The sequence below is a fragment of the Rana temporaria genome, chromosome 1, assembly GCF_905171775.1.
Source record: "Rana temporaria chromosome 1, aRanTem1.1, whole genome shotgun sequence".
NCBI classification, from domain to species: Eukaryota; Metazoa; Chordata; class Amphibia; order Anura; family Ranidae; genus Rana; species Rana temporaria.
This window is the reverse complement of record NC_053489.1, coordinates 623,619,010-623,645,148: the sequence shown is the minus strand read 5'-3', so window position 1 is coordinate 623,645,148 and position 26,139 is coordinate 623,619,010. Positions and strand designations below refer to the sequence as shown.

At 42.7% G+C, this 26,139-nt stretch overlaps 1 protein-coding gene across 2 annotated transcripts in view; it reads right to left on the bottom strand.

Moving 5' to 3' along the window:
* The window catches only part of HTT (huntingtin), a 261,043-nt gene that overhangs the window by 87,009 nt on the left and 147,895 nt on the right, over positions 1-26,139 (bottom strand). For both annotated transcript variants that reach the window (XM_040335343.1, XM_040335344.1), the window contains 7 exons: positions 23,603-23,810; positions 13,097-13,241; positions 10,649-10,828; positions 9,223-9,399; positions 9,053-9,129; positions 6,239-6,377; positions 6,012-6,134 (listed from right to left, as the gene is read on the bottom strand). In XM_040335343.1, coding sequence (XP_040191277.1) covers positions 6,012-6,134; positions 6,239-6,377; positions 9,053-9,129; positions 9,223-9,399; positions 10,649-10,828; positions 13,097-13,241; positions 23,603-23,810 — 1,049 coding nt within the window. The remainder of the gene's footprint in view (positions 1-6,011; positions 6,135-6,238; positions 6,378-9,052; positions 9,130-9,222; positions 9,400-10,648; positions 10,829-13,096; positions 13,242-23,602; positions 23,811-26,139) is intronic.

Below are 26,139 nucleotides of genomic sequence, written 5' to 3'. Positions count from 1 at the left end.
CATCCCTACGGGGAGTCGCTGTGTACACTTATCCTCCCTCAAAAGTGGAGGGGTGGAAGAGTGCCCACATTTGTGTCCCAAGTTTTCCAAGGCCGTGAGAACACCTGAGAGCTGGCCATGCAGCCCAACTATGGCTGCAGAAAATTGACATGAAGAAAGTGGAGGATTATGCCCCTGAGACAGTGGAAATACCAGATAAGGAAAAACAAGTGCAATCAGCGCAAAAACAAAACAAAAAACAATTCCCCTCCCCCAAAAATGCAAGCTGAACACTGAAAGGATAATCACAAAATCCGAAAATGTACAAACTATAGAAGGTATAGTGCAGCGCAAAAATAAATTAAATGCAAAATAATAGATAAATAAAGTCCAAAATGTGGACAAAATCCAAAATTATGTGCCAACAAATTCCAGAAATCTTCACCGGTGACTTTTGAACTTCAAAATAAAGTGATCCCTCCACCATTAAGAATGGCTACTCTCACCTCAAAGTATGGACTCCTGTCTTACCAGGTAGTCAAACAGGCAGAAATCACAACGTGGAATACACCAGTAGATATGATGTGTTAATCAGATTCCTCACAGATCAGCAACATTAGGACCATGAATGAGAAAGGAACAGATCTAAATGCTCTCTGTATGATGAGCTAAAACGTTTATTAAAAATGTAGCAGGCTACTCACATTAGCCATGAAGAACAACGGCAGTAAATGTATACAAACAGCATGTGTTTGTTTTCCAAGGATGGCAGCGATTGACGTCCTAACAGACTCTTTTCCTGTACGCGTTACGTTATCAAAACTTCCTCAGCAGGGCGGGGCCTTCTACGTCGCAGATCTGCCTATAATAAAGCTGCCGTCGTCAAGGGAACCAGGAGCCATCTGACGCAAACACGCCAATAGGCGTCATGCGTCTGTCGAATACAAATAACATTTTATTTTTCTAACCTGGGTAGTTACAGACGATCGGCGGCGATGTAAAAATAAAAAAGGACAAGCTATATATTAATCACAAATGTTCATACTAAAAGATCACCAAAGTATTTCTACATAGTGATCTTAAAGGGGTGGTTCCCCTAAAAATAAACTTTTAACATTGCATTTCCTACATTAATGACAATTAGAATCGGCTGGTTTTATTAAAAAAAAAACGTCCGTACGTACCGTTTGCTGTAGGCGTTCTCACCGCCACTTCCGGGTACGATGGTGGGGCTGGGCGTTCCTAATTGATGGACAGGCATCCGACCGACGCATACATCGTCACGAGATGCTGAAAGAAGCCGAACGTCGGTGCGCATGCGCCGTATAGAGCCGCACTGACGTTCGGCTTTTTTCGGCATCTCGTGACGCGATGTATGCGTCGGTCTGATGCCTGTCCATCAATTAGGAACGCCCAGCCCCACCATCGTACCCGGAAGTGGCGGTGAGAACGCCTACAGCAAACGGTACTTACGGACGTTTTTTTTTAATAAGACCAGCCGATTCTAATTGTCATTAATGTGGGAAATGCAATGTTAAAAGTTTATTTTTAGGGGAACCACCCCTTTAAGAACATTAATAAAACGTAATCATATACAAAACGTTCTAATTTCCGACCGTATAATGAATATCGCCATCATGTGGCGAAATTAAGAATAACCACCTAATCCGTTTTAATATCAGCGGGGCTACCCTATCAGAAGATGAACTACAGGTTCTGGATAAGGGTTTAAAATTCGCTCCTGTCAGAAATTTTAATACATTCCAGACATATGAATATTTCTAAATTTGTGAGGACCTTGAACATTAAAAAATATTTTTTATCCAAACCAGCCGAAAGGTCTTCCTTGATTCCAGTTAACACCCACTCTAGTCTTAGAAACAAAGGTGTGTTAAACCCCTCTAATACAGACACTAAACACATTAAAGTTTTTAAAAATATGGTCCCAAGTGATTTAGACCAAATGAAGGTGAGAAAAATTAAAGACCCCTTGTGTGCGAAAAAAGACATTGCATCATTAGAATCTAAAAAAGAGGTGGCAATTCGTCCATCAGACAAGGGAGGAGGTTTAGTTGTGATGAGCAAACAATTTTACAAAGAAGAAATGAGCCGTCTTTTGGGAGATATTAATACATATAAGTTATTATAAAATGACCCTATTTTTGAGTTTAAAGATGATCTTGGTAATCTGGTCAAGAAGGGCGTTAAATGGAAAATTCTCTCGAAAAAGGAAGCAGACTACTTAGACCCTAGTGCTTGTAGAACCCCTATCATTTACTTTTTTCCCCAAAGTACATAATAATGCAACACATCCACCTGTACGTCCTATAGTAAATGGCATAGACTCCGTCTCATCAAGACTAGCTCAATATATTGATTTTTTTCTAAAACCTATCGTCTCAAGGACAACATCTTTTTTGAGAGACATTAACAATTCATCCAAATACTAGGGGGCGTCCCTTGCATGTCCAATAGCTTGCTCATTACTGCTGATGTCAGCTCTTTATATACAATTAGTGGCCATGCGGATGAAATTTTGGCAGTTAACCACTTGCCGACCGGCCACCGCCGTTATACGTCGACAAGTTGGCTCGGCTGGGCGAGAGCACGCAATATGACATCCCCTCTCCCAGCCGCCACTAGGGGGCGCGCGCGCCCCCCGCTCGCCCCCGACTCCCGTGCGTGTGCCCGGCGGGCGCGATCGCCGCCGGGCACACGCGATCGCTCGGTACAGAGCGGGAACCGGGAGCTGTGTGTGTAAACACACAGCTCCCGGTCCTGTCAGGGGGGGAAATGCTGATCTTCTGTTCATACAATGTATGAACAGCGATCAGTGATTTCCCCTAGTGAGGCCACCTCCCCCTACAGTTAGAACACACCCAGGGACATACTTAACCCCTTCCCCGCCCCCTAGTGTTAACCCCTTCACTGCAAGTGGCATTTTTATAGTAATCTAATGCATTTTTATAGAACTGATCGCTATAAAAATGCCAATGGTCCCAAAAATGTGTCAAAAGTGTCCGAAGAGTCCCCCATAATGTCGCAGTACCGAAAAAAAAAAAAACGCTGATCGCCGCCATTACTAGTAAAAAAAAAAATATTAATAAAAATGCCATAAAAATACCCCCTATTTTGTAAACGCTATAACATTTGCGCAAACCAATAAACGTTTATTGCAATTTTTTTTACGAAAAATATGTAGAAGAATACGTATCAGCCTAAACTGAGGAAAAAAAATGTTTTTTTTTATATATTTTTGGGGGATATTTATTATAGCAAAAAGTATTAATTTTTTTCAAAATTGTCGCTCTATTTTTGTTTATAGCGCAAAAACTAAAAACCGCAGAGATGACCAAATACCACCAAAAGAAAGCTCTATTTGTGGGAAAAAAAGGACGGCAATTTTGTTTGGGAGCCACCTCGCACGACCACGCAATTGTCAGTTAAAGCGACGCCGTGCCGAATCGCAAAAAGTGCTCTGGTCTTTGGGCAGCAATATAATCCGGGGGTTAAGTGGTTAATGTTCCTAAGATCACTGTGTAGAAATACTTTGGTGATCTTTTAGTATGAACATTTGTGATTAATATATAGCTTGTCCTTTTTTATTTTTACATCGCTGCCGATCGTCTGTAACTACCCAGGTTAGAAAAATAAAATGTTATGTGTATTCGACAGACGCATGACGCCTATTGGCGTGTTTGCGTCAGATGGCTCCTGGTTCCCTTGACGACGGCAGCTTATTTATAGGCAGATCAGCGACGTAGAAGGCCCCGCTGAGGAAGTTTTGAAAACTAACGCGTACAGGGAAAGAGCCCGTTAGGACGTCGCTCGCTGTCATCCTTGGAAAACAAACACATGCTGTTTGTATACATTTACTGCCGTTGTTCTTCATGGCTAATGTGAGTAGCCTGCTACATTTTTAATAAACGTTTTAGCTCATCATACAGAGAGCATTTAGATCTGTTCCTTTCTCATTCATGGTCCTAATGTTGCTGATCTGTGAGGAATCTGATTAACACATCATATCTACTGGTGTATTCCACGTTGTGATTTCTGCCTGTTTGACTACCTGGTAAGACAGGAGTCCATACTTTGAGGTGAGAGTAGCCATTCTTAATGGTGGAGAGATCACTTTATTTTGAAGTTCAAAAGTCACCGGTGAAGATTTCTGGAATTTGTTGGCACATAAATTATGGATTTTGTTCAAATTTTTGGACTTTATTTATTTATCTATTTTGCATTTAATTTATTTTTGGAGCAATGGCTGACTAAAAAGGTTAAAAACGGCTTGAGAGAAAGAAAGGGCCACCTGGCTGAAAGGGGTGTCGGCCTAAGCTACATAACCATAAGTAGCTGTAACCCCCCAGTTGACAATGTCCCTATACTTAGAAAAAATAAATAGTATTGCGCTACATCATCATGATAAAAAAAAAAGTTAAAAGCAAAACAGAATGTTCATAGTTGAATCCGCAAATATTGTGACAGAAGGTCTAAAACTTCTTGGAGTCAATCTCTGCCATTCATCACGTGTGCCTACACCAAAAGCTAAAAAAACAAAAAAAAATGCTTACCAGCTCCTGTAGACCTCGTTACAGGGGGTCCATCTGCGCTTGTGGCTTTTAACCCAGCCTGGGCCTTTCACCACATCGAAAGGCTCATCCGCATTTCAAGTATTACTCAGTGAATTGGATATAAAGTTTCATCAAAAAGACAGAAAACTCCACACAGTGTAAAATCCTTTGTACGTTTATTTAAAAAAATAAAAATTTCACTTACAACATAACTGTATGCAAATGCAATAGGTGCCCCTGGACGATGTCCTTTGTGCCGAAGTGCAGAAGTAGAAGCGACATGCTGACATCACCATCTCCCTCATGTTCTGGAAGAACGGGCATTTTTTGGTTGTGTGCCGGCCGACACACCAAACTTAAGGCGTAATAATCTACACATTGTTGTAATTTGTATTATTTTAATAAACATACAAAGGATTTTAGACTGTGGAGTTTTCTGTCTTAATAAGTGATGCTTAAAATGTGGATGATCCTTGTGATGTGGAGAAAGGCCTCGGGCTGGGTTATAAGCCACAAGCACAGATAGACTCCCTGTAACAAGGCGTCTACAGGAGCTGGTAAGTAGTTAGTTCAGCTTTTTGGTGCAGCATCAGGTCATGGATGGTGGAGATTGACGCCAAGAAGTTTTAGACCTACTGTCACAATGTTTGCGTTGCCGATTCACCTATGGACATTGTTATGTATTTAACTTTTTTATCAAGATTATGTAGTGCGATTCTATTTATTTTTATTATTGTTTACTGTGATTATGTTATACAGGAGAATCCCTGCTTGTCATTTCATTTATAGGTCACTAATAGCGCAGTTTTCCCAAAAAATATATTTTCAGAGAAACAGGGAGTCATATCCATTAAAGGACAACAGTACCACACAAAGAAACCTGAAATGAGGTTGTATCTGAGCTGTTGAATCAGTTGCAAACCAACACCTCAGATCTAACCTCATTTCAGGTTTCTTAAAGCGGTGTTCCACCCATAAATGGAACTTCCGCGGATCGGATTCGCCCCCCCCCCCCCCTCCAGATGACTTTAGGTGAGGACATTGCAGGCTCCCTGGACAGGCAAGTGTCTTTATATTAAAAGTCAGCAGCTACAGTATTTTTTACCCAGGCGGAACTCTGCTTTAATACAACTTCACTGCTAGCCCAAATCATATCCACTGCTTCAACCCTCAAGAAGGGGGGAGTAGTTACCCTAAAACGTACAGGATTGTATTGATACTCTATGTCAATAAAAAAAATTGGAGTAAAATCACTAAATTAGTTCCACAATGTGGAACAAGACCTATTGAGTCAATAATGGAAAAGGCCCAGCTGCAGGGATCCTAAAGGAAGCACTGGTAACTAAGCTTTTTAAAGTACAGGTCTTCTTTTTAAACAAATCACTGAAGTTACCCACACAGCACAACACCCTTTAAATTACATTTCTTGTAAGCTGCAGTGAAACACCAGCTTGTTCTTACCTTGTTGGTTATGAAGGTGAGACGATCAGCCTGAGGTATTTTGTTCACCAGTTCTGCTCCTTCCAGCAGTGCAGAATCAGAGTGTGTGTAACACTGGGAACGTACCAGGGACACATACCAGTCCTACAAAGAAAGGCTTAACTGAGTCCTTGACTTAGCACAGGGTAGAACATAAAAACAACTCCATCTCTGAAACATATTAAACAAAAGAACAGTGCTTCACACACCTCATCTGGGTCCAGCGTTTCCAGTCGTGGGTGACCATCCCCATCCAGCGGGTGAGAGGTCACCAAAGGTAAGGGGCTAACCGTGTCTGAAGCTACAGTGGCCCGAAATCTGTCCAGCAGAGAATAAAGTCTTTGGTGCCTAGAAAGATAGAATTAAAGACCAGCGTTAAGATGAAGATAGAATGCCAAACACATACATTTCTGCAATATTAATCTTTTATACACTGTAACTTCCTCAAACATCAACCGAAATTCCTAGTTCCTGCAAATGGCTGCAGTGCCAGGTATTTCTTAGTGCAATTAAATAAACAAAAAGGTTTGTTTTTTCCTGCTTTTTACTACTACTACTTTACTAGCATAGTGAAATCCATTTACCAATGACCAACTCCTCCAGATGAAAAAAAGCTTATTGTTTGACCTGCAGCACTGTGCAGACCTTTAGGATTAGATTTGAATCGAATGCAAATTAAACCGTTTTTGAACTCCCCAGGAGACTCCGTGCACATTGTACTTGGTCCAGTCAACATTTGTGTTGTAGTTCACGCTTTCAACCAAGGTTCCTGCTGGGCTCCCCAGGGATGCCTTGGCAAAGTTCCTAAAAATTGCCCAAACATTATGTACAAGCAAATGGGTGAATCAAGCCTGCCATTTTGTTACACAAAGCCAAAGGTTTTCATTGTGCACCATTACAGCCTTGGGTATTGTGCGGCCCAGCCGCTGGCATCCTAACAACCAATGATATAGAATGGTTAATAAGGAGGACATAGAGTCCAGGCACAGCATCCTTGTTTGCCCCTCCCCTTTCCCTCTGTCAGCTCTGGGGTCAGGTTAGCTTAGTGATGGAGATAAATTGAGGGAGAAGATTAACACTGGTGTACGAGTCAGTACCAGTGTGCAAAGGTATATTGCTTTGCAGGAATAAATCACCTCTAATGTTGGGTGTCCTACATGTGTGGATGTTGCTGCATTATGTAAAACTATTTCATTTTTTACATTTTAGAATGTTGTGCCTCAAGAACGGGGGCAGGATTTTAAAGGAGTGCCTGGACTAAAAAAAAAGAAAGAAAAAAAAAAAGAAAAGGTTGCTGGGCAGTCTAGATGGGTTTGCCGACCATGCTCTAGCAAGAAGACAGGATCTAGAATTATGTGTAAGTGGCAGTGCTGGTCTGTGGCAGTAGGGCTCTCTGGAGACCAGAGCGGTTTAATTCACTACAGCGGGGTGGCACTGGGGGGGGGGGGGGACTTGTAGTTCCTAACTCTGTCAATTCACTCATGTGCCTGCAGTCACCAGAAAACGCTGAGGGGGTGACAGAGCCAAAGATGGATTCTCTCGACAGGAATAGGTTTAAAGCTGGCACACAGACCAGACAGGAGAGGAGGGGGGATTGAAAAGTACTTGGATGAGGCCGAGCCATACAGGTACTTGGAGCAGAAAATGATCTGCACTGTAATTCCTGGTTGCATTCTTTTGTATTGTACTTATGGTGCCGACATCGCTGGACTCCAGGACAGGCAAGTGTCCTATTATTATAAGTCAGCAGCTGCAGTATGTGTAGCTGCTGGCTTCATTTTTCCAGGTATGGGCGGAACCCTGCTTTAACTTTGTTATCCTTCTATAGATCTATATTTACCCTAAGCACGTTTAAGCCATTTACTGTTGACAGTCTCACTACCTCTGCTGGTAGTTTATTCCAAGAATCAACTACCCTTTCAGTAAAATACTTTCTAAGATTCGTTTTGAACTTCTCTCCAGTTAGTTTGAGGCCATGTCCATATGTACTTGATTGAAACCTTTAAATACATTAAAGGGGTGAATGAGGTTCAGGAAGGCAGTTTTTTCAATATTAAACCAAAATCATGTCTCCCCTTTCCTTTCTTTCCTCCAGACTGTACATATTGAGCTCCTGAAGTCCCTCGGTATAAGTTTTATCCCTCAGACCTTTCACAATTTTTGTTACACATCTCTGAATTCGTTCTATCTTATCAATATCTTTGTGCGAGGTCTCCAGAACTGGACACAGTATTTAAAATGCGGTCTCACTAAAAGATCTATATAGAGGAATCAGAATCTCCTCCCTCCTGCTGGTGATCCCTCTAGTGGTGCATCCTAGAATTCTATATGCCTTTTCCACTGCCTGGTCACACGGTTTGCTTATTTTACAATCATCTGACATAAGTACCCCAACTCTTTTTCTTCTGTTGTGCTGGCCAACACTGTACCTCCAACATTGTACTCTCTCAGGGGATTTTTCCCTAGGTGCATTACTTTATTAAGAAACCCTGAACTGCAGTCTCCACTACTTTAATTAGGTAATCCAGAGCAATTCATAGGCACGTTACTCTAAAACGGGGAAGATACAGCACACAGAGAGGAGGTGATAGCACCAGTGCTAGATGTACCCCACAGAACACAACATTTTGACTTAAACCAAGGGTGAAGCTACAACCAGCATAAACAAAATGTTCAGTTACTGTAACACCTACAGCACAGGTCAGAAAGGGACCAGGTTCAGTTACTGTAACACCTACAGCACAGGTCAGAAAGGGACCAGGTTCAGTTACTGTAACACCTACAGCACAGGTCAGAAAGGGACCAGGTTCAGTTACTGTAACACCTACAGCACAGGTCAGAAAGGGACCAGGTTCAGTTACTGTAACACCTACAGCACAGGTCAGAAAGGGACCAGGTTCCCTGGGGATTCAAAAATGATTTTGAGCTGTAGTGATGCTCTTATTTGTTAAATTACACACATCTTTATTTCTGTGGTAATCAGGAAATGTAATAGCAATATGCTGATATTTTTTCACTCTTACCTTTGTGCTAAACTACTGCTCTGCAGATATTCCTGTATTCTGTCCAACTCTTCTAAAGGTACCTGAGAAATACTATTCTGTAAGGATACAAGATATTTGTAAATACACCATATGGAGGCCACACAAATAATTGAAATGGCTTTATTTCTTTTGGAATGACATTTTCGTACCTGAGATGGCGCCGCCAACAGCATTTCTACCCGGCGACAGGCTAGTGTATCCACCATGCGAGCCAGCACACGAAATGGGGTACACAGCAGCTTGTCTATATACAACATCAACACTGCGCCAGACTGACTCAGGTGAATCCCTTCCAAGCACTGCAATGTCTTCTTCAGAGAAGTTGGCTGGTGTGTACAAAATAACTTTGTAAATATTCTTTCAAAATTTGTCTTACCAATGTATCATTCTATTGAAAAACAAACAAGCCAAAATTGTAGATAAGCAAACTAGAAAGGCAGAGCAATGGCTGTACAGCTGGAGGAACCCACTGCCAGCACTAATGTGCCAGCTGTGACAGGCAGACTATGTCAGCGGGCTTCGATGGGCAAATGAAGCATGCTCTAGATATCAGTTTGAGATGCTTTTGAGATCATTCGGATTTAATTGCAAGTACCTTAGCCCTGATTCAGCTGCTACTTCATTCGCTGTGCAGAGAGAGATGCAGTTCTGAAGTGACCAAAAGCCAAAAACACTGGCCCTAAGGATTTATATACACACACACACACGCACAAAGCTTTACTTTTCTGTGTTCTTTCAGTTGCATTCAGTGGTCACTAAATAAACCCAGGGCAGAAGGAGGGGGAAAAGGGTACTACTGGTAATATAAGAAAAAGGTCTCCAGTACACAAGGCAGATATCAGTGGGTGCTGAGGGAATCAGAATATGGCTTGTCCTACTCTCCTCGTTTAGAGCATCATATTTTCCCTGCATGTAGAGGAGATTGCTGATTAACCAATACAGCCAATTTCTGCTGCCAAGTGCTTTGGAGCTACAGGCAAAATCAAAGCCCAATAGTACCACTTTAACATCATTGCATCATGTGTTGATTCTTTTTTTTTATCCCTGCTTCCTTTAAAAAAAAAAAAAAAAAAAAAAAATCGGGCAACTATCACTCGCCCACTCTGACCCCCAGCTCTCACTGAAGGCCCTGGGCTAGAGAGAGGGAGGATGCAGCTGTCTATAGCCCTCAGCCACGCACCATAAGCAGTAGCCAACTGTCAAATTGGGTACCTGGGTGGATCCCGACAGCATGATCGGGATCTGTCCAGAGCAAAGAGTTGCTTCTGAGGAGACAGTCGACAGTGGGCTTTAGCCTGCTGTCTGCTGATGCTGGGTCACAGGAGACCAAAGTGCACCCCTGGGACCCAAAAGAGAAAAATGTTAAAGGAAGCATGAGTGAGTGAAAAACTTATATAGCGCTGCACATGCGAACTGAATCGCCTCTGGGCGCTTCAGCAATACTTCTCTTTTAAACACCCCACTCATAAACCAATTAAATTTGCACTTTTGTTGCACTGTAGATACACATAGTTTTACATTACAAAAAATAATTCACAGAAAACTCCAAAAGGAATGCATTTGGGGCAAGCTTACCGTTGCTAGGTTCTCACAGCGAGAATTTATGGCTTGGATGAAGAGACCACTGGCAGCTGAGTTTCTGTGTATTGCACTAATGAAATCCTGCACTGGAGGTTCATGCGATAGGTTGATGAGATCCTGAACGTGATTGACTATCAGCCAGGTAAGATGCTCTGAATCATGCAAGTTCTGACACTACATGACAAAAAAAAAAAAAATGTCAGCAGCAGCAGATTACACAAAAGGCAGAATTAAATTGGATGCAATATTAATCATTATGGACATCATGAATGAGCAGCCCCATGTACATACCAAATGTGACAGACTCACCTGGGACTGCAGGCTTTTTGGAGGGGACTGCAGGCTAGCCTCTTGCCTACTGACTATGGGCCCTAGCTTTGAAGGAAACGCTATTCATTGTGAGGTGTATGCCTGGGGGATCCTTGGGAGTAATGTTACTTTGGATTCAAGTCATATCTCCCCAAGACTCTGGGATTCTAGGCCTGGGGTCCCTGTATAGGGCCTAACTGCCTTATTATCAATAGTGACTGCTTCACACTGTGAGACTCAAAGATGGTGATGTCATCAGCTCAAACCACCCATCTTTCACCCATCGTTAATTGTGCTAATTAACACACTTATTGTTTGCTAGCAAACGACTGTGGGGATGTGTTTATACTTGTAATAATGTGTATTGTACTTTGTGAGCTCGATCCCGGCAAGTCAGACCTGGAATGAGACCTCCCAATGTCCAGACGGCTAATCATTTAATCAACAATGTTTCTAGTATATGTTGGCATCGTTTAGCTATGGTAATTGTATTCCTGTGTACAGTTTGTATTATTAAAGTAATATAATCAGGGGGTGGGGGTGTCCACATGTGTGGTATATTGTGTGTGCGTTTGTTCAATAAAGTTCCAGTTTTGCAGCCGAGTTAGTCCCGTCTAGTTCTTGGTTGCAATATGCGGCTATAATAATCAGATATCCATGTTCAGGCTAGAGGAAGCGGTATACTGACAGAAGCACTCAAGCAGAGTGTGGGACGGTTCCGTCACACCAACATACCTACTAATGCACACAAGCTCCATTGTGATGACTTTAGACACATTCAATAAACAGCACAAAAGAAAACACATTTTCACAAATTAGATTTACATCTCATAGCACTCTTTACATCTAGAGGAAAATAGATTTAATTTCCAAATATGGAAAGGTTTCTGCACAGTAAGAGCGGCGAAAATATGGAATAGACTCCCTCCAGAGGTGGCTCTGGCCAGCTCAGTAGATTGCTTTAAAAAAGGCCTTCATTCTATCCTAAATGCACATAATATAACTGGGTACTGACATTTATAGGGAAAGTTGATCCAGGGAATATCCCATTGCCTTTTGGTGGATCAGGAAGTACATTTTTTTCCCTGCTTGAGCAAATATGATCATGCTTTGCTGGGTTTTGTTTGCCTGGTTCTGGATCAACTGTGGGTATACGATTGTGTATATGTGATTTATGATTTTTTTTTATTGGTTGAACTAGATGGGACTTGTGTCTTTTCTCAACCAGACTAACTATGTAACTACACAAGATGGTTCTCCCAGAGATCGAATGGGTTCTAGATTCCTGCCTAATGTATAATCCAATGTTTCCAATGTGCTCTGACTGTGCCATCTGTAATTATCTCTGCCAAACCACGGACACTAGAAATCTGTCCCGCTGCATGTTAAACGGGAAGCATAGTTTTTGCTCAAGAACACACATGTAGTCCAGGAAAATGGGACATTACATGGAGCAGCTGTTTGCCTGTTTGTAATATGTTCCCAAAGATCAGCATTTTTTTTAATATATATTTTGGAGCTGCTGCATTCTAATATGTGATACAAGTTTAAAGGGCAATTAAATCAGTAAAATAAATTTTACACATTGCTGTAACACTCATGAGAGCAATGAGAGGCCCCCCTTTTTTAAGGGTCCTTTCACACGTGCGGACCGTTCGTCTGTTTTTTCATACGTCCGTTTACGGACTGCAATGCTTTCCAATGGGATAGCGTACGTTAGCGGATGAGCATCCGCCAACGTCCGTTAACATCCATCTCCGTTAAGCTCCGTTTTTTTGAACGGAAGAAAACCCTATTTTTCTTCCGTCAAAAAAACAGAACGGACGAAAAACAGATGTTAGCGGACGATCTGTTTAACATCCGATCCACTAACATCCGTTTTTCATCAAAATATGTAATAAAAATAAAGTTCTAACAAAAAAAAAAAAAAACGGATGAAAAAACGGATCAACTGATGATAAAAAACTGATCTAAAAAACGGTCCGCACGTGTGAAAGGACCCTAAAGGAGCATGGGCAAGTTTTAGCATAAATATAGGCAAAGTAAATGGGCCAGACAAAAAAATGCAATATATAAGTTGACTAAAAAGGTCCTGTTTGTTTTTCTTCCAATGTGACTATTTCTTGTACTCACCACATAGTCACAGAACAGGATGAGGGCCCCTCTCCGCACTATCTCCCGGTTACACATGCCAAGTTTGGACTCCGGCTCAGGCTCATCGCTGTCAGTTGACATCTGGGGACTTAGCAGCAGTTTGGTGCTAGACAGACTGTTCCTCCTGTACACCGTGATTAAATACACAGGCTTTAATGTCTGCAGTTGTTTGTCAAGTGTTAAATGGCAGCCGATTTAATAAGGCAATATAAAAGTAGTATTGAAAACGCAGTTTTCTAACCCAAAGCATGCAGATCTTTCTATCCATTAGTACAGTGGAGACACTTTAATGAAAGGTAAAATGTGTTATTGTACTCTAGTGTAATATTTTCTTTGTATGGCAGCAGAAGAACACAAAACTGAGCACAGACGAGGATCTGACTGGTCATCTGCCAATGGTCAGATGCTAAGAGTATGCCTGCTGAGAAGAGGATTTATATCAGCTGACTGTAACCAGCGTGTAGCCGGGAGCGGATTACGGTTATCTGACTTTCGCAGACCATCTATTACTACTCTTGCCTTGCTCCTGTGTCCCCCTAGTGCTGGAACTGATTCACTGATACCTCCTGAAGCACAGATAAAGGAATTGTGGGAGATGTAGTCCTATGGATAGGCATTGCTGATCTCGCAGAAATGACTGAACTGCATCTCCCAGGAGACCTCCTGCTCTGCAGCGGAATTGTGGGAGAGACCATATAGGGATCTGCGGACCAGGCCTGCACTCTTTTGTTTCCTGGATCTCACTGTGCGAGCACCACTCTGACGCTGTGTAAGAAGATTGCGGCCTAGCACGTGACACACAGCCCACTGCTCCAACCCCAGCCATCACCCGCTGGCAGAATTACGACCTGCAGCAGCGCTGAACACCACGGAGCCAGTTGGCTGAATTAGCAGACTGATCCCCCGTCTCTGCACATCTGAAGAAGGAAAAATCGTTTGTCAGTCCAAGTGGGAGGCTTCAAGGTCCATCAGGATTGGTGAGGGGGGGCTTGTGCCCACAGATCCCATTGCCTCGTCAAGTACTACACTTTCAGCACAGTGCACATGTGACATTCGCTTGGATTACAAATAGTATTGCTATCAACTGGGATTTGCCATCTTGCATTGTTCATCATCACTTTGAGGCAGCCAGGAATCTGTGTTCTATGAGCTCCTACGCTGCTGTGAAAACAGTGCAAGGCCTTGCTTTTAGGACAGTGCTTAACTGGTCAATATAGTATACCATCTCTCATTAGGATAAAGGTATTATAGGTCGACCCGGGGTTCTCCTTTAAATTAGACACAGAGGAATGATCAATTAGTATAAAGTTTAAAGTGCATTTTTGGACAAAATATAAAATTCATGCACGTTTCCCTATGTTTTATCCCTTCTAAAGCTTTTTAAGTACAAAAGAAAAAAATCTGCTAGGGTCATTGTTCTTTTGGCAAGTGGGGACACAATTTTCATACTTTTATTGAACTTCTGACAAAGCTTTTTAGGGCTCTTTCACACGTCCGTTCAGTTTTTCAGATCCGTTTTTTTTTCATCAGTTGATCTGTTTTTCCATCAGTTTTTCGTCAGTTTTTCATCAGTTTTTCATCAGCTTTTGCATCAGTTTTTCCATCCGTTTTTCCATCCGTTTTTTCATCCGTTTTTTTTTGGGGCTTTTTACATAGAAAAACGGATGTTAGCGGAACGGATCGTCCGTTAACGTCCGTTTTTCGTCCGTTCCGTTTTTTAGACGGAAGAAAAATAGGGTTTTCTTCCGTCCAAAAAAATGGAACTGAACGCAGACGGATGCTAACGGATGTTAGCGGATGCTCATCCGCTAACGGACGCTAGCCCATAGGGAAGCATTGCGGTCCGTTAACGGACGTCCAAAAAACGGACGAACGGAACGGACGTGTGAAAGAGCCCTTAGAGTGAAACATGTTGGGTCCTTTCTCGGGTATGGGTACTTTAAATAATTTTTTGAGAAGTTTTTTTACACATGAGTCTGGTCTACATTATGTAAGCAAATGATGGGCAGAGGCTGGTACTGTTGGTAAGCTGCACTCCAGCTATGATTAAGCACCAATTTATAGTGCGAAACGCTTCAGCTGTTTTACTCCCGTGTAGTGTGCTGTGACTTGTAGTGCATTCTTCCTTTTTTAAATAAAGACAACCATCAAGGTTTTTTGGAGTGCGGCTGTCCATATTTTCTTTTTCCATTTGTTGCCTTGTGCATTGCCAGCACCCTTGATCTCCTGAGACCATACTGATCATCCTAACACAATCCACCTGGAGCGGTAACTTTCTTTCTTTCGCTGTTGGTAAGCTGGGCTTCAGGGAGCTAGATTAAGCCTTTTAGCGTCCGCAATGTCTTAAGGCTCATATACACTAAGAAAATCGGGCAAACGTTTTCGTTCAAAGAATTTTCATATAGTGTGTATACGATAGCCGATTCCAACTTTTTGTATGCGAATTCCCAAAGGGACAAATTCCCAAACTTTTCTCGTACAGGAACAGAACGAACAATTTTTGTTTAAAGGTGTACCATTTTTGTACAAGGAAAATCAGAAAGATTGCACATGATCAGAAGCAAACACAAAAAAAAAAAAATTGTGTCGTACGAGAATTTTCAAACAAATTTTCGTTCATAGGTTCCGATTTGCTGTGAAACAACAAGGAAAATCAGGCGATCGTTCACCTGATTGTCTTATAGTGTGTACCCCAACTTTACAGTACAGACCCAAAGCCCTTATACAGCCTGAGAGAGACAGGCTTGTCTTCTTGTCCAGTCTCACTGCTCCTTTAGATGCAAACACTACGAGACCAGTTATATGAGCCAAATGGTGCGACACCTCCAGTTTTATCCTTGAGTTATGCAGTTTCTCACTCAATTTGGCATTTACCATATACTATATGGCACCATTTCTGCAATCTGAATTGGGCTGAATAAAATTGCTGTGAACAAGGCCTGCGTGCCGAAAAGCGCCTGCGTGTTCTTTTTATCATGGTGATACGACAACATTAAAATTTAAGACTGAATTTCAAGTGGGGCCGGCTCTTCTATGTACATTTAAAAAGGATGTTTTTAGCCCAGTGGTTCCCGTTACGTGGGAAGGTGCACACCCATCCATATTCATATTACACCCTTTCATATTACTGCATAGTTACTGACACTGTAGGGCAGGGATATGCAATTAGCGGACCTCCAGATGTTGTAAAACTACAAATCCCATCATGCCTCTGGGTGTCATGCTCGTGGCTGTCAGAGCCTTGCTATGCCTCATGGGATTTGTAGTTCTGCAACAGCTGGAGGTCCGCTAATTGCATATCCCCGCTGTAGGGCATAAGGCCTCTTTCACACTTGTGTGACGTCCTGCGATATGGGAGTGCAAAGTCGTATGACAAGTCGTACCCCATGATGAATACCATGCATATGTGTGCAACTTCAAAAGTAGTCCCTGATGCGACTTGAGGTCCATAGACCTTTAAGCTTACACAAGCATTATTTCAAGTCACGGAAAAAAAGCATGACTTTCAGGTCGCAAAAGTGTGACAGGGGCCTTATTTCACATAGGACCATATCGTTTTTATTCAGATTATATTTAGTATACCGGCTGATCCTGCCAGAAATCTAAAGTGCTCCTAACTTTCTGACGAGATCCGACAACACTGCCTCTACTGTAAAATCCTAATCAGTGCTGTCAGCCCTGCCCATGTTCTCCCCTGCTGAACTACAGAACATATTTTTTTATATTCTGGAAATTAGGAAAGGCAGAGTCAAGGGCAGGATCAACAAGTATTTGTTTGTGCCTAAAAATGCTAATCAAATCATGGGGAATTGTTTGTGTGTTGGAGAAATGTACTGCACAGTTATTTACAGAATAAAACATGTCATTATTAATAATGGTGCTAGTGCAAGTGGCAATGTGCATGGGAGGAATGTCCAGGTTCAGCTTTAAAGTGGCAGAGCAGAGGTTGACTTTAAAAATTCTTTAAAAGAAATGAGATAAAATACAAATACATCTATTGGTAAATCAGAAGGTTTCTTTCACATGTTCCTTAAAAGGGGAGTTCCAGCCATTTGTATGTTTATTAAAAGTCAGCAGCAACAAAAAGTGTAGCTGCTGGCTTTTAATAAACAGACACTTACCTGCTCCAGCGACGCGCCGGGCCGGGGCTCTGCTCCTCACCCCCCCCCTCCCCGGCCGGCGTCTTCATTCTCAGTGTGGACACCCGGCCGTGACAGCTTTCGGCTTCACGGCCGGGCACCCACTGCGCATGCGCGAGCGGCACTGCGCATGCGCGAGCGGCGCCGTGTAATTGGCCAGGAGATCGCCTAGGACCTGTGACGTGTCCTAGGCGATCGCCTACAGCAGCCCCTTCCTGAAGGCGATTAAGCTTAGTCGCCTACAGGAAGGAGGAAGTGGGACAGGAAGTCCCACTCTTCCTGAAGCCCCCACTCCCCCCCCAAAAAAATTACATGCCAAATGTGGCATGTAAGGGGGAAGAGGAGTGGGATAAGAGGAAGTTCCAAATTTGGGTGGAACTCCTCTTTAAGCCCCCCACCCCACCAAAGTCCCTGAGAGTTCCCCTTGAGAAACAAAATGAACCAAGAAACAAAAATATTCAGAAAATTGTTCCAAAAGGATCATCTGCACATCCACAAGACTAACTGAAGAAACTGCTGAATTATATAAAGTGTCTCCTGACAATGAACAACCGGCTGCACATTAGGTGAAAGGTGGTAACCATAGCAGCAAATAATAATAACTCGTTAGGCTTCCCAATTAATTATACAGGACCAAGTAATTATGTATAAATTGGTGGAACAACTTGTACTTTGGGTGATAACTGTGTAGGAGTAAACATTGTATTTATGACGACGCACGTCATATTCGATGTGTGCGCACAATTCCATGTACTGGTCTTTCTCCTCCTCCGCTAATAAGGGTTAAGTTAAATGGCAAAACGTCCTCTATACCAATTCTTCTAATGTTATTAAGACAAGTAACCATATGTGGTCACAAAGTGAGAAAAACACAGAAAGTTCTACAAATTACCTGGTGAAAAGGCTTTGGGCCAACTTAGAAAGGCTGCTATGTCCAAACTACAGCCATACTAATGCTTTAAAGTGGTTCTAGTTTTGTTACTTTACTGCATTCCCAGCATTAAAGGAGGAGTTCACCTTTCATAAAGCGCTGCACCCATATTGGGGGGGGTAAAAATGTTATGAATGCACCGCCGCCCCACACACCTCCCGCTCCTCCGCTGTGCCAGCTATCAAGGGATCTTCTCCACCCACTAGCTGTCCAAAAAAAATTTTTTAAATGTGCCCGTGCGGGGCTTCTCTCACTCGACCACGGCACTCAGAGTTCTCTGTAAGGCCTTATTCACACGACGAACTGTTCGGGTCCGCCTGTCAGTTTTGACGGCGGACCTGAACGGCCCCCTCCATGCAATCCTATGGAGCGTCGGATGTCAGCGGAGACATGTCCGCTGACATCCGACCCTATCCGATAAAAACAGGCGTATGGGGGGCACGCACCCATCCGTCCATGCGAATCGGGTAAGATCTGATGAATACGGACATGCTGTTCGTTTTCATCAGATCGCTCCATAGGAGACAGCGGTGCCCGACAAGCCCCTCACCGCTCAGTGAGCAGAGAGGAGCTTGTTATCCGTCGGCTCAGCGGAGATCTGCGGACTGATCTCCTGCTAAGCTAGCGGGAGCAGGCGGACTCCGTAGGAATGGAGTCCGCCTCGTGTGAATGGGGCCTAAATGGAAAACTACAAGGTCCGGCAGACTTTGCGGTTGTCGACTTGTAGTTTTCAATGAAATACCATGGTGCTGCGAGCGCTGTGGTAGTTCGTTCATTCTTCCCGTCAGCATGTATCGGCTTCCTCGAACAAGCATGCTTATACATTGACAGGTCTGCAGGAGACCTACATGGCATCAGCGATCTTCTGATCACTGGTGCAATGCTTTATAGGCTCCTGCAACAAAAAAACATTCAAATTTTTTTACCTGCAAAAAAAAGACCAATTATATTTTTTTTTGAAAAGATGAACTTATCCTCCTTTAAAAATAAACCACCCTCACCTCCACTAACCCCCCCCAACCCCAAATCTCTCCCTTGATACAACACTGTCCTGGCTGCAGCCCCGCTTTCCTGCCAAAACTGGACAGATGCATTTTTCAGTGCAGTTACTACTTTGTTTTAATACATTTTATTCAAAATGATTACACCACACAGATCTTTTAATATATTTCATGTGATGGTATGAATGGCATCACCTATTTGGGATGAAAGAGAAAAAAAAAGGTGAGCTGCCACCCCGCACATTGATGGAGCACAGAATTGCTTTGAAGTCACTGCATTTGAGGAATGGTTTCACTTCACTTTAAGGCCCCGTACACACGACCGAACATGTCTGCTGAAACTGGTCCGCGGACCAGTTTCAGCAGACATGTTCGGTCGTGTGTAGGCCCGAGCGGACAGGATTCCAGCATACATTTGCCCGCCAGGCCTTTTTCCAGCGGGCAAATATTTCTGGACTTGTTTTAAAACAGCCCGCTGGAATCCTGTCCGCTCGGACATGTTCGGTCGTCTGTACAGATCTACCGTACATGTCCGAGCGCCCGCCATCCCTCGCATGCGTCGAATGACTTTCACGCATGCGTGGAAGCATTGAACTGGCAGGGCCGCCCACGTCACCACGTCATCGTCGCGGCGATGGCGCGGACACGCCCCGCGTATTGTTTACGCGCGGATTTCTGTATGATGGTGAGTACAGCCACCATACAGAAATCCCCGGGCAGACATGTACGGTGAAAACGGTCCGGCTTCATCGTACATGTTTGGTCGTCTGTACACGGCCTAAGACATCTTTGCAGTTTTTTGAGGGAACTTTTAATTTGACTTTGTTTATGATTTTTTTTTGAATTTACAGCACTGGTGACTGGGTGCAGTGCCCCAGTAATCTATATTTTTGTACTTTCTAATGCACACTATAATTATCTATCCGATTGATATTTTTATGATACCACCGTTTAATTGAAAGGAGAAGCGTTTTGATATTTTGTATAATTATTCACTATATTGCTTAGCACTTTAAGTGGATTTAGCGCCACACCATTCACTGTTATGTACAAAAAAACATTTTGGCAATAGACACAAACTATTATTCTAACACATTATGACTATAAGGACAACTCCTCCCATGCACAAATTACTAGTAAGCAGAGTCCACCATCCCACTCTCAAAGTCCAGTAAACTAAATGCAAGGGGCAGACACTCGGGCAACAAAGGCTCTTCTAGAGAAATCGCTGTATTTAAATAGCTAGGATGACACACAGGGTGAGTGGAAGGTGAAATATACATCACCTCCCAGTAAAACTCAAGATGGTGTGGGCAGAAGAAAGAATTCCATGAACCCTATAGGAATAGGTTATATTCAGATGGAAGATGTCCGTTTAAGATCCCAATACAAAAGCTAATGAAGGTGGCCGATACAGATCACAAACCAGAATTCGGGGACATACTGTTTGTCTAGTATTCAAATATTGCAGGTAATCAGACAGTGATTATTAAACTACATCTTAATAAACCATTCATATTCTCAGTTTTGTTTTCCCATCTATCGCAGGCTTAGAACAGAAATTTGGCAACACTCCTGCTGCAAGAAACCCTGGGGGTTATTTACTAAAACTGCCTGGTGCGAAATCTGGTGCAGCTCCACATAGAAACCAATCAGCTTTCAGGTTTAAGGCTTCATTTTCACTGGCGTTTTTACAGCCACTGTTGTTAGGCTTTTTTACAGCTTAAAAACGCCTGTCCATGTTTATTTTGTAAAAAAAAAAAAAAAAAATTTTTTTTTGTGAGCTGCAGCTTTAAAAATGCCGCGGTCGCGTTTTTGCGCGTTTTTTAACGTCTGGCGTTTTTACAGCTCTACTCTGGAGCTTCAGAACGCCCTGGTCCCGCGTTTTTTTTTACAGCTCAAAAACGTCTATGCCACTTGCAGCTCAAAAACGCCTATGTGGGAATGAAGCCATAGAATAACATGGACAGGCGTTTTTAAGCTGTAAAAAACGCTCAGAAACGTGGCTGTAAAAACGCCAGTGGAAATGAGGCCTTATTGTCAAAGCTTGATTGAACAAGCTGAAGTTAGAATCCAATTGGTTACTGCACAGCTGTACCAGATAGCTCCAGTGCTAGTAAATCTCGCCTCCCCTCTTTCTTGTGTAGGCTTACTTTTTTTTTTTCACTTGCCGATCTTGCCAGCCCTGCCACATGCTATGCTGACAATGCAGCACATAAGAGGTGGATACAGAAGCACGAGCTGAATGGACACGGCCACGTGTTAAAATTTCACATGCGTGCAGGAGCCAGGGCACAGATCTGAGTGTCTGGATTCAAGCACCCAGCTCCTGTATGTTAAATTTTAACATGTGGAAATATGTACAGCTACTGGGAATGCGTTCACCTTTATAGGTTGTTTGTGCGTAGCAGCAGGTGCAATAACAAAAGCAGTTTGCATGAATAACAGGTGTCAATGAATCCTATGTAGGAGAAGTGTCATCATTCTGGATGGACTCTCCTGCTGCCTAGAAGTATGTGCAGATGTATAGACCACCTGCAGCTTGTCAGATAACATACTAATTGGAGGCACAGTGTCTCCACTGCCAACCACTGTAATAAGGGACAGCACTCCAGGATAATGGATCAGCTGTATGTTATCCATCTTGATTGGCAGCAGCTGGATCCACTCTGGGCATGGAGTTTGCTTCATACATAAAATCCTCATCTAGTTTACATTAAAATAAAAATAAGTTTTACTTTATTCAAATCTAATGTAAATTGCCTGGCTGTGAAATCATAAGTCTCACACAGAGCTGTAGCACTGTGCAGTACATGATCATTATGAAAAAAGAGTAAGGCTGGCCATACATGGTCAAATTTCGAAAGCATTTTCTTTTGAAAATCAGAAATTGTGCGTTTTGTGATCCGATGGTGCCACCATTGATTTCAAAATTCCACCAACTAAGCCTTTAATTTCACCTCCTGTTGCTACAGATAATAACTTTCATGGCTAGGGATCGTTTCTTTCTGGGAATTTTCATTTTTTGCAAATGCGCATTTATTTTTCAATTACATTTCTCGCTCGATTCTCCCATCAATAATTCGAAAATCGTAAATTAAAAAAAAAAAAAAAAATACCAAAACATGCCCAATTACTCAAATTCGACGGCCGCAGCCCACTAGTGCTGCGAAATTCGAACGTAAATTCCTGGATAATGTTTTTCGAAAGGAAATGCTTTCAAAATTCCATACATGGCTTGCTTAACCACTTAACCCCCGGACCATATTGCTGGTCAAAGACCAGAGCACTTTTTGCGATTCGGCACTGCGTCGCTTTAACTGACAATTGCGCGGTCGTGCGACGTGGCTCCCAAACAAAATTGGCGTCCTTTTTTCCCCACAAATAGAGCTTTCTTTTGGTGGTATTTGATCACCTCCTCGGTTTTTATTTTTTGCGCTATAAACAAAAATAGAGCGACAATTTTGAAAAAAATGAATATTTTTTACTTTTTGCTGTAATAAAATATCCCCCAAAAATATATAAAAAAACATTTTTCCTTAGTTTAGGCCGATACGTATTCTTCTACATATTTTTGGTAAAAAAAAAAAAAAATCGCAATAAGCGTTTATTGATTGGTTTGCGCAAAAGTTATAGCGTTTACAAAATAGGGGGTATTTTTATGGCATTTTTATTAATATTTTTTTTTTACTAGTAATGGCGGCGATCAGCGATTTTTTTTCGGTACTGCGACATTATGGCGGACACTTCGGACACTTTTGACACATTTTTGGGACCATTGGCATTTTTATAGTGATCAGTGCTATAAAAATGCATTGGATTACTATAAAAATGCCACTGGCAGTGAAGGGGTTAACACTAGGGGGCGGGGAAGGGGTTAAGTATGTTCCCTGGGTGTGTTCTTACTGTGTGGGGGGGGGGGGGTTGCGGTCTCTCTAGGGGAAACACTGATCCTCTGTTCATACATTGTATGAACAGAAGATCAGCATTTCCCCCGCTGACAGGACCGAGAGCTGTGTGTTTACACACACAGCTCCCGGTCCCCGCTCTGTAACGAGCAATCGCGGATGCCCGGCTGCAATCGAGCCCGCCGGGCATACGCACGGGAGTCGGGGGCGAGCGGGGGGCGCGCGCGCCCCTAGTGGCCGCTCGACGAGCAGACGTATAGCTACGGGCTCTCGTCCAGGAGAGACGACCTGCCGCCGTATAATGACGGTGGCTGGTCGGCTAGTGGTTAAGAAGTTGTGTCAAAAACAGAACAGCAACTGTCCTGCTTAAATAAAACCAGAAGTTTTTCACGATGGGTTATACAGTATATGCACTTCAGCAAACACCACCCTAAAAAACAAAAAAGGGAACACTAGCAAACAGTATTTTCTTTACGTAACAAAGTGGTAAAGTAGTGTCGTCTTACTTGAGCGTCTGATGTACTTCGGACCACCAGTTATAGTTCGTGTAGTCTATGAGCAGCAGGAACTGGCACCACAGCAGCACCAGGGAAGGGTGGGTTGGGAACATGGATTCCACATGCTCACTAAGGCTCTCCAAAGTGTAGTAGTTGCCACTGTCGCCATCCCCCTTGAAAAGTCGTGAAGCTGCATTAGTTATTCTTCGGAACGTTCCTACAAATGACAAAAAACAGCCACATGAAAATAGTGAAAAGTGATATTTTAATAATGGGTAAAGCCCAAAGGGCTGAGCTATTGCCTGGCTTGTTGTCAGCCATGTAAAAGTGAGGTCTTCCTCACCTACCCCCACATTCTATATAATAAAACCTAAAAGGGTGGGACCCCCTCATAATGGAGTCATTAAATGTGCAGACCTGGGAGCTCGTTCAATACTCACCAAGTATACAAAGGTGGTTTAGGTCTGCAGTATCAACTAAAAAGTGTAATACGAGTTTTGGTTGGACTGACCCTTTAATAAAACTGCCATATATCAAATGTTTGTAAAATGTATTATGCAATTATTAGATTTAAACAATAATGACCATACTAGGAAGTGTTCTATCAGAGAAAATTAAAGCGATAGTAAAAACTGTTATTTCTTTTTTTAACCACCTCCCGACGGCCGCATGTATATGTACGTCCACAGAATGGCACGTACAGGCAAATGGGCGTACATGTACGTCCTTGACTTTCCGCGGGTCGGGGGTCCGATCGGGACCCCCCCCCCCCCCCCCTACATGCGGCGGTCGGGTTCCCTCGGGGAGCGATCCGGGACGACGGCGCAGCCATTTGTTTATAGCCGCTCCGTCGCGATCGCTCCCCGGAGCTCAAGAACGGGGAGAGCCGTGTGTAAACATGGCTTTCCCGTGCTTCACTGTGGCGGCTGCATCGATCGAGTGATCCCTTATATAAGGGAGACTCGATCGATGACGTCAGTCCTACAGCCACACCCCCCTACAGTTGTAAACACACACTAGGTGTACCCTAACTCCTACAGCGCCCCCTGTGGTTAACTCCCAAACTGCAACTGTCATTTTCACAATAAACAATGCAATTTAAATGCATTTTTTGCTGTGAAAATGACAATGGTCCCAAAAATGTGTCAAAATTGTCCGAAGTGTCTGCCATAATGTCGCAGTCATGAAAAAAATCGCTGATCGCCGCCATTAGTAGTAAAAAAAAAAAAAATTTATAAAAATGCAATAAAACTATCCCCTATTTTGTAAACGCTATAAATTTTGCGCAAACCAATCGATAAACGCTTTTACAGTAATAAGAAGCTCAATATATCCAATACAACATTAACTGGTCCTGCTTGGAGACTGTCAATCATTGCACAAGATTGGACGTTCATAGGCATAGTTTGAAAGCAAAATATTTGGAGACAGTCCATCAAGTGAATGCCGTGAAAAAGCCTTCATAACCAAATTAGTTCTTACACAATTTTTATATTAAATTATAAAAAGTGACATCTGCAGTAGACTTGTTTAGTATATCTTGTGCTCCATCTTCTGGTCAGAAGTTAATCTGCAGCCCAAAAAAAAAAAATGAAGAAAACCTGTCAAATGCCAATTTCCAGACTATCATTCTGACTGAATGGCCCCTGTAATTTCAGGCACAGACCTAGAACAGTATGCATAAGAGTTCTAACTTTTCTAGGACTTGTTGCATATTTGTTCTATCTAAAAATACTTAATAGTGTACACCACGTATTTTTCTTTTTGACTAAAATGCTTTTTTGTACTTATGGAAAAAAAACACACAATATAATCTGAACTAATGAGCAATTTGAACCTTTGCCCAGTACTGTCTGACTGCATCTACAGACTGACCCCCACCTCAGCCAGGAGAGTAGACATGGAGTGTGTCCTCTCCGCTGAATCATTAAGCTGTGTGCGCTTGTAGGTCTTGCTATATAGGTTTATAATTGCAGCACATCAGTAAAGCAGTTATCTGAATCCCTGGTATACCCGACCAATTCCTACTACATTCAAGCAGGATAAATTAAAACATCTACTGCAAGGTTTTCTTTTAACTGAAAAATAAGTAGCCATGCAGTGTTTTAACAAAGTAAACGGAGAGAGCACTTGCCAACCGGGCCAATTCAGATTTTTTTGCTAGAAAATTACATAGAACCCCCAAACATATGTTTTTTTTTTTTAAGCAGAGATCCTAGAGAATAAAATGGCAGTTGTTACAACTTAACTCGCACAGCAATTTTTCAAACATGTTTTTTTTTTTTAGAAAAAAAAAAAGAAAAAAAAAAAAAAGAAGAAACAGGTTTCATGCTTTAACCACTTAAGGACCGCCTCCTCTTGCACATATACGTCGGCAGAATGGCACGGCTGGGCACAAGCACGTACAGGTACGTCCTGTACTAGTACCCAGCCGTGGGACGCGGGCCCGAGCCCGCGACCCGGTCCGAAGCTCCGGGACCCGATCGCCGCTGGAGTCCCGCGATCGTTCCCTGGAGCTCAAGAACGTGGAGAGCCGTGTGTAAACA